General features: G+C 30.4%; 1 protein-coding gene across 1 annotated transcript; it reads right to left on the bottom strand.

The window, feature by feature from the left end:
• Positions 1-648, bottom strand: HELRODRAFT_99694 (hypothetical protein). The gene is made up of 2 exons (XM_009019341.1): positions 404-648; positions 1-197 (listed from the first exon to the last, which is right to left on the bottom strand). The coding sequence occupies exons 1-2, from the start codon at positions 615-617 to the stop codon at positions 121-123; spliced, it is 291 nt and encodes a 96-aa protein (XP_009017589.1). The 5' UTR covers positions 618-648; the 3' UTR covers positions 1-120.
• Between the last annotated feature and the right edge of the window lie 8,420 nt (positions 649-9,068).

The following is a 9,068-nucleotide window of genomic DNA, read 5'->3' as shown; positions in this document are numbered from 1 at the left end:
GTTGTGATTTTATTCATTCAAAATTAACAACAAATTTTTGCAGCTATTTTGAGTAAAAACAAATCAATTAAAAACTAATGTGCTTCACTATGCCATGCAAAAAAACTGTTGTTAATCTTTCTATGGAATGAGAGATTCTAGGTACTTGGCCAGCTCTTGCTTCTCATCTTCGCTCAACTTCGACACGTGGGCATCAACTGCAAATGTTTGCAAATTATTTCTAATTAGATTTACGATTTAACTATTTTTCAATGAAAAACGTCAGCTGATTCGCGCTTCGTGATGTTTGCCATTAATTTTCCAGTTTGTAAAATACTTACAATTTAAAAAACAGGTTTAAATTACATGATTGTTACAAAATTTTATTAAAAGTTTGAATAAAAAATAAAACATATGAACGAACTGTATGATGGCAAAGTTGCCGGTCTGGCTCCGCCATGAACGAGGTAGTCGATGGCTCTCTGCAGACGTTCACCTCGTTCTCCCACTGGAATGGTGTTCACCCTCTCCAAACATTTCGCTTTGATTTGCTCGAAGCTCAAAGTTGGTTGATCTGCTTGAACCAGAAGAACAATGGCCAGCCCGAGGAGGAATGAAAGAATAAGTTTACCGTGCATGGCTGGCTAGATGAAATTTTAAAAAATATTTTTATCAAACGAAATTATTTAAAATGTAAAAATGAATTTATTGTTTTGAATATTTCATGCATCTAACATAAAAATTTTAACAAGCCAAATATTTACCTCAAACTAAAACTTCAACAAAATTTAGCAAGGCAAATAATGAGATAGTGAATAAGGAGCGTTCCTGCACTTTTATACATGACTAAATTTCATTAAATAGTGTTCTTTAGACTTTCCAACCTTACATCGCATGATCATGATTTATTTTGTTTCAAATAGTGAGAACTTCTGAACTTCATTAATGGCGTAGATAAATTTAATATGGAACTTACATTTAAGTATAATTTTGATACTTTATAATGCGGTTTGTCGAACGCTTAACTGCTTACATATTATTCTATTCTTATAATTAAACCTGTGTGCCACATGGGACGTTCTATCCACGCCCGCAAAACTAAATTTTTAATTTCAAAAATTTTTAGATGTGTTTTTCCGTTTATTTGCATATATGTACGTGTGTGACTGTGTATGTGTATTTAAGGACCACATCTGAGTCTCTCTAGGGTTCACGTTCATAAAGCCAAGCGAGCAGGTTCTACTAATTACTTCAGCTGATTTGAATAAAGAAAGTTTGTTATACACGTTCTTACATACCATAGACATCTTAAATAATAATTAAGATGTCTGTGATGCACACACACATACATAAAAAAATTAAATTCTCTCTGTATCTTAGAAACTAAGATCTGTATCTTAAATGAATTAATAGCTTGTTTGAGTTCCTCATCGTCGTTCATTTTGTGCTCGTTGTTCTGGCCACTGTTATTTCAATTTTTAAATTAGCAATTTATTAAATTCTTGTCGGCAGATTCTTTGCTGTTTGATTATGATTTTATTTGTAAATAAATTGCTCTCTAGTTTTGCTATCTTCTAATTTCATACATGAAATTAAGACAGCTTAAGGTTGCCTTTTCGCGAGTTTGCGGATTAACTCTGCGGATGCGAGCGGTTGCGGTTTGGAAACATCTTCTCTGCTTGGGACTCTAGTATGCACAAGCTAGCACCGCATTATACGCGTTGATAGTTTTAAAGTTTCAGAGAGACAGTATTCGAACCACGAACGACTGAGCTAGCTTGGTGACTATCTAAAGATCAAAAAAACTTTACAAAATTTTTTATTATATTTTATTATAAATTATACATTCAGCAGGATTTTTTTTGCTTAATAGTTGAAACTGTGCATATTACCTGGCGCATAATTTTTTGAAATGCAAATGATAGGTAGTATTCAACTTGAAGCCTTTAGTGCTGTTTATTATCATTATTATAAACGTTTCACTGGTTTAATTTATATGCTATGCGTCTGTATATTTTATTTCATCATTGTCGTCAACCATTCTTTCAATCACAAATTCTCTTTGTAAATTGTATTTTTTCGTGCAACATTTTTAACTTGTTGATATTTTCATTCTTTTTTCTGTTTGACCAAAAATGTTTTTCAAGCTTTCAATATCTCGAATTGAAGCAAAGGTATCACACAAGTTATTTATTGCAAAATTAAGAAAAAGTTATCTGTAACCTATTTTTACTTAAAGAGTTTAATTTTAAACATCTGTTATGCATGTTATATAAATTGAACATCATCATTTTTCAAATCATCATAATGTTTATATATTTTTGCCCTATAAGCACTAAAATAACATTCTCCAGTTGATTTGGTAAGTCTACAATTTTTAGCTAAATTCATGTCATCTTTGCAGGCAATGGAGAAGAGTAAAGACGTTAAAACTGTCAATAAATGTTAAAAAAATTGTTCTGAAATGATATTTAGTTAGATTGTGAAAAATATAACATTCAAACCGCACAATTGGTAGGAAAGTTTTTGAAATTCCAGCATATTTTTCAAGTATATAATGAACAACGTTACACACCATCTGTCTAAAAATTTATTCTGTATACTTTGCAACGCTTTGCAACGGAATAAGTATGTCCTACATCGATGAAAACCAAACCACACAACGATAAATTATTGAAATTGAATCACTTCAAAGTTTTGTTTATTTGTGTTGCACGTTATTTTATAATGCTGTAAAATTTTGATCAACGTTCATTTATTGAAACATTTGTATCGTTAATTGTTAATTTTCTTTTTTTTAAATAATTTTTTATTATATTTAATATTTTGTTTGTAATTATATATAAAATGGTGAATAAATGCTCAGCTTACGGATGTAAAAGTGGATAAAAATCAAATGCTGCAAATGACGCCTATCTATTAAAAAATCTGGATTTGTGCGCTAGATGGGTACTTGCTAATCTTTGTAAAGATTATGTTTCAAACAATCATTCCAATATTTGTTCATTCCACTTTGACCAAGCAGATTTCGTAATATGTTTTTGTGATTGGTATAAAGGAAAATTGAACAGAACTGTGGGGCCCTCAGTACTGTTATGGAGAGGCAATGAAGAAAGATAAAAGAAGATGCAGTACCATCAAAATTTCAGACTGCACCTTCATATTTGTCCACTCCAACGCACTCCCTCAGTTGCTGTTTAATGCTGATCAGAAAAAATTCTGAATTGACAATGCATTTTCAAAAAGTAAAGCTTCATCAAATATAATTTGTTATTGATCAAACAAAATTAATTGATTTTTGAAAGGATGGGAGAAATTATTTTTGCAATTATTAATATGGGTTTTTTATTTGATTTATTCTTCAAGCTCCTCGGCATATAGAAAGTTATTTGAAAGTAAGGCATTGTGTTTGCCATCAATAAGAACTTTGGTAAAAGTTAGTAGAAGAGTTAATGTTAACCGTAGACTGAACAATGCTGGTTACTTAATTTTTCAATTAAATTTATTTAATCAGTTATAAAGAACTTGTTTTTTATTATTTTATAAAGTGTATGTTGCGAAGCGAGTCGATTTCAGTGGAGGTCACTTGTCTAGATTGACAACAGTACATTGTTATGCTATGTGATGAAATCATTATGCCATAACTATGAAGATACGGTGGCCATTTATCTTATAAATAATCTATCAGCAAATCAACTATTTATAGTTTATATGCAAACATCAATAGAAAAGGTTTGTTGAAGCCAGATGAATATAAATTTTCAACTTGTCTAGGCTGCTAGCAAATTTTTCAAACTATGAAAAAAATCAGAAACAGCTATAATATTTTTCAAAACTTTAACTATCAACGAAAACTTTTCACAACACTAGTGAATAAAATTATACACAAAATGATATTCTGTTTGTCGAAGATATGTTACGTTTTAAAAATCGTAACATCAAAAAAAATGGTCTGTAAACGTTTTTTCAACTGCATCTGTAAAAATTTTTAAAAATATTAATAACGATTTAAATAATAAAAAATAATTTAATAAATCAATTAGCTAAAAAAGTTGTAAAATAACAAAAAATTCGTTTTATATTTTTTTATTTCATGAATTTTTGATTAGTAAAAAAGATGAATTGTTAAAACAACTCTTTTGTTTCGTTTAAATTAAATAAAAATTTTGTGATTGCACTGCATAATAAGACTTGTATGCGCGCAGCACAAAGGCCTACTAAGCCAAATGATCGTTTTAAGATTTCATATCTAGAGACTGTTATTAATACATTATCACGTATGTTCCCATTTTTATAACTGCTGTAACTGTCGTCAGCGAAAGCATGTCAAAATGATGTTGTTGACAAAAACAACTATTAATTATAAAAAATAAAACACAAAAATAAATTTACTACAACTAAAAAAAATAAAACAAAGTATTTGTTTACACAAGCTATAAAATGGTAATTAATAGTTAGGTAAGTTTATGTATGTTTTTACAATTAATTTTGATATCGTCTAGCTTTGACTTAATTTTCAACATTTATTACGTCGTTCGGTTCGTTTGCATTTTCGTTTCGTTATATAAAATTTAACATAAGTGCGTAACAGTATCAATCGTTATATTTAAATACAAAAATTTTAACTGAAACGTGAAAATCAAAATAGAAGCCAGAACAAAAATAATCATAAAATTGAAATAAGATTTAACATAAAAATGAACATTTTACAATAAATTTGAAAAGAAATATGAAATGATTTAAAAAAAACTGCATTACTTGTGACAATTATATATAAATATAAGTTGATGTTTTTGTGTTTGTGCGTGTGTGTTAGTATGCGCGGTGCGTGTGGGTGTGTCGGCGTGCTGGTTTGCACGCTTTCAAAAAAACTTTCGAGTATAAGTTCATTTGAAGTAGATGGAAAGCCAACGTATGAAACAATAAATAAAATTTTATTGCTTTTCATCAGCATGGTCGACAACATTTCATTGAAAACGGTTCAAAATTATTGTTTTGCACATTGACTCATTCACAGGTGCTCGTGTATGTATGAATATTTGATGTGATGCGGTACCTATGATTTATACTTTCTTATTTAAAGTTTCAAATAAATTATAAAATGTAACATTTTTTTCAAAAGTTATTTAAATTAAATATTGTTTAGATTTATTCAATGATCTATATGGTGCAGGACTTAGAGGTCGACTGCCTATATTTATATCCAAATTTATTAACAATAGAGGATTTAAGGTTAAAATTAATAACGAAACTTCAAACTATAAATACCTAGAAATGGGAATCCCCCAAGGAAGTATACTCTCAGCCATACATTTTTGTATCAAAATTAATAGTATATGCCAATGCATCCCAAAAGAATTTTTTCAATCTTTATATATTTATGACTTCACAATTGCATATAAGCACAATTCGATGAAAAATATAGAGACAAAATTACCACATCGAAATCAATAGAGATTTGGGCAACACAAAATGGAATGTCCTTTTCTGAATCTAAAACAACAACCATGTTATTCTCTAATAATATGAGAAAAAGAATCCATCCCAACCTAATTTTTAAAAACTCTTCAGTAATTTTGTAAAACAATATAAAGTTCTTGATTTAACATTTGATAATAAATTAAATTTTATCCCCCATATCCAATATATTAAATGAAAAATGTATCAAACCTCTGCGTTCAAATTTTTGTAACTGTGTACACAATTATTGTGAAAAACGCGACCATGAAAAAAAACGGTATTCGTACATATTTTTACAATTTAGCACCACTTGTAGTCATTCGTCCTCTGTTTAATTAATTATTGTTCCAGTGATAAAAGTACGATTTTTTTGCATGACATTATCGGTTATATGTTCCGATACATGTATTTTAAATATATGATCAGAACGAACGGCAACTGTTAATTGATTTTTTAAAGTTTTAAATTATATAAACTTGAACACCATAATTTTTGAGTAAGGTATCAATTTCAATAATTATTTTTATTCAACTTGAACATTTTTAAATAACTAGTTTTCAAAATTTGCCGCCCCAGGCCGGTGCCTGTTGTGCCTGTGCGTTAATCCGCCACTGATTCTGTTGTTAAGTAGCATAATCATTTCACCAAGAAAAACATTTGATAAGGATATCAGCAGCATCAAGAGACCGCCTCCCAAACGTTCTCATTAGAAGATACACGACAGCCTCTTACGGCGACCGACCAGTTCAGATGTGAACGTGCAGCACAGATCGATGCGGTGACTCTTCGCTGGTCCAACAGCCATCGAAAATAATTTCCGTTATTGCTGTTGTCAGTCTGTTGACTGTTCAAATTTTCTCTGAGCGAGTGCTTCACGTTTTAAAAGATTTTATGAGTGAAAAACGATTCTTTAATACTTCAAATTATTAAATTAAGTGAAAAGCATTTACAACTATTATAGTTTTTGTGTAGAAAGTCATGTAGTAAATAGTTTTACTTGTGTCAAAGCTACATAATGAAGATATTTTTCAAATTCAGTTGTTTGTTTACATATAACTTTTGATTATAAACTGTGAATGCATTTTCTTTACATCCTGAAAGTTATGCTCAAGTTGTCAATCATTTTTTCATTTTATATGATAATAGTGTGGTTCGCAGAACGAAACAATCACTCAATGAACGACATTTGAAAGGAAGCTTACACCACTGTTGCCACTTAATAACTGTATGAGATACCAGATTTGTTTCAACACATTATACAACATGTCAGTGGGTAGAATTTTTTTTCTTTGGTTGTCATGCAATTTTTAACAAATTTTGCGCTATTACAAAAGTGAACTGAAATAGCTTTTACAAATTTATATAAAGATTTTGTTCAATTTTGTATTAAACCTAGTAAAATTTCTCCTAGCCTATGCATTTGCAGTGTTGACGTAAGTTTTCAAAAAATGTTCTTAAGTATAATTATTAAGTACAAGTACCAAGTACATAAGTCCATGTCAAAATTAAATTAAAATGTTATTTATTTATTTATTTGAGATATACTTCAGACACATTATTTTCAAAAGGTTTATTTGTTAAGAGTCACACACAGTTCAGTTTGTTCTTTTTTAGCAACAACAAAGTCTCGAATGAATCATCACAGAGTCTATTTTTTTTTGGTGTAAGAATCAGTCCAGCTTGACTGAACAAACGCTCAACGGGAGCCGATGATGGCACAGTTGTGTTGTATTTTAGAAACAACCTTGCAACAGTAGGATACCTGAATAACGTTAATTGAAGTTTTTAACTATTGTTATGTACGTGTGGTAAAATTAGATGGCGCTTTATGCTGTCCACGAGTAAGTTGTCGCTTTGGCTTGCACAAGCTGCAAGCTGCAACAATAACGTCACCATCATTATCAACAACTTCGAAAAAATAATTCCTAACTACTAAAGGCAAAATCCTCGAGTTTTCTTCATCACGCGCCATCTTTATCAGAATTCAGAATGTAAACGAAAAACGGAAACTAATGAGCATAGATAAAAAAAATGATAGATTAGAAATTAAAATGGTTACGATGTCTAAGATTCTGATCTAACTCAACAATTATTTTAGTCAGTACTTATAAAAAAATTTAGTACTGAAAAAGTACGTAGGTACAATTTTTTCACATACTCAAGTACAAGTATATAAGTACCATTTTAGTACTTAAGTACTAATGTACTTAAGTACTCGTCATCACTGTGCATTAGCAATATGTTAATGAACACAGACTGAACACTATTTCGACTATTTAAACATATATCCTATTTTTCAATAACCAAATTTAGTATGGCCAATGTTTTCACGCAGCCCGTCCGTCTTTTTTCACCAAACCAAATTCTCTAAGCAAGCTGTACTGTACATATAACACCACTCATCTCTTATTTCAACAATTCTACTTGTTGCTTCATCTCGACCACAAAATCTTCCCAACAAAATTATGATTTGCCATAATATTAGTATGATGAGTTGCAGGATGTTCGACGTTAACAACCGTGTTAATAAATTATAATTACTGACTTATTGGCGGCGTGATGGCTCAATGGTTAAAGGCGCCTGGTCTTGCTATTGCAATGACTGGGTTCGAATACAAAGAGATCCCCGCCTATCATAGGCATTGTGTATGATGCGTGGTTTGCACGCGTATTCATATATGCTGTGTGTGTTTGTCGTTGAAACCTTTGAAGCAAACGCAAAAGAGAGAGAGAGAGAGTAACCTTTAACCTCTATTATGCCTGATTTAGTTCCTCTGTTCCTTATGAAAAAGTGGTAATTTTTTAGGTTATCTTGATTTGTTATGACTCTCTTACAACATCAAAAATACTTCAATCCTGGCTTCTTCGTTCACTTTCTTTAGAAACGAATTTTAGTTGCGCTGACGACTGTAGCGTACCGGGTTGGGGCTACCATCCAGGACCTCCGATTAAGAGGGGGTTTCCAGAAGGCCGATGTACACAAATTTTAAAATAAATAGTTTCATCAGTAAGTGCATCATTTTGTGCTTTCATTTTTTTATTTATATATTTATTTATACGTAATATGTAGCAATATAATATGCTCAGTCACAAAAAATTTTGTTTTTAAATCCTGGCCACACAATTATTTCCGCTCCGGGTTTTATTAACCCTAGGGACACCACATCTTGACGGTGGCTTTGATTTCCACTATTACAGAGATAGATACTAACTACTCACCAGTAATAAAGCTGTAGTTTGTAACGACTTTTTTTGAGTAGTTTATAACTACTAGTTAGTTAACTAGTTAATTTTTTTTAAATCACTAACTATTATAATTAACTACATTTTTAACTATTTAAACATTTTTTTACAGAAAAAAGTAATTTTTATTTATTAAATTCTAAAGAGTACATCCCTACTTTAAATTTGTTTCAAGCTTATCAACTTCTGTTTCCTTTTTGAAATTTAACTCTGGTTTTGGGGTAATTTTAAGCAAAATTTGAGGTTTTATATGAATAGTCGAATAAAATTAAATTGTGTTTTGCAGACGTGGTTTCAAACAAAGAATTTCGGGAAATATCTCCAGTTCTGACTCTTTCAACTTTTTAAAATATGTAAAAAAAAGTAAGTAAATGAATATCTAAACA

The sequence above is a fragment of the Helobdella robusta genome (assembly GCF_000326865.2).
Source record: "Helobdella robusta unplaced genomic scaffold HELROscaffold_24, whole genome shotgun sequence".
NCBI classification, from domain to species: Eukaryota; Metazoa; Annelida; class Clitellata; order Rhynchobdellida; family Glossiphoniidae; genus Helobdella; species Helobdella robusta.
The sequence above is the reverse complement of the archived record's forward strand: the minus strand, read 5'-3'. Positions and strand labels throughout refer to the sequence as shown.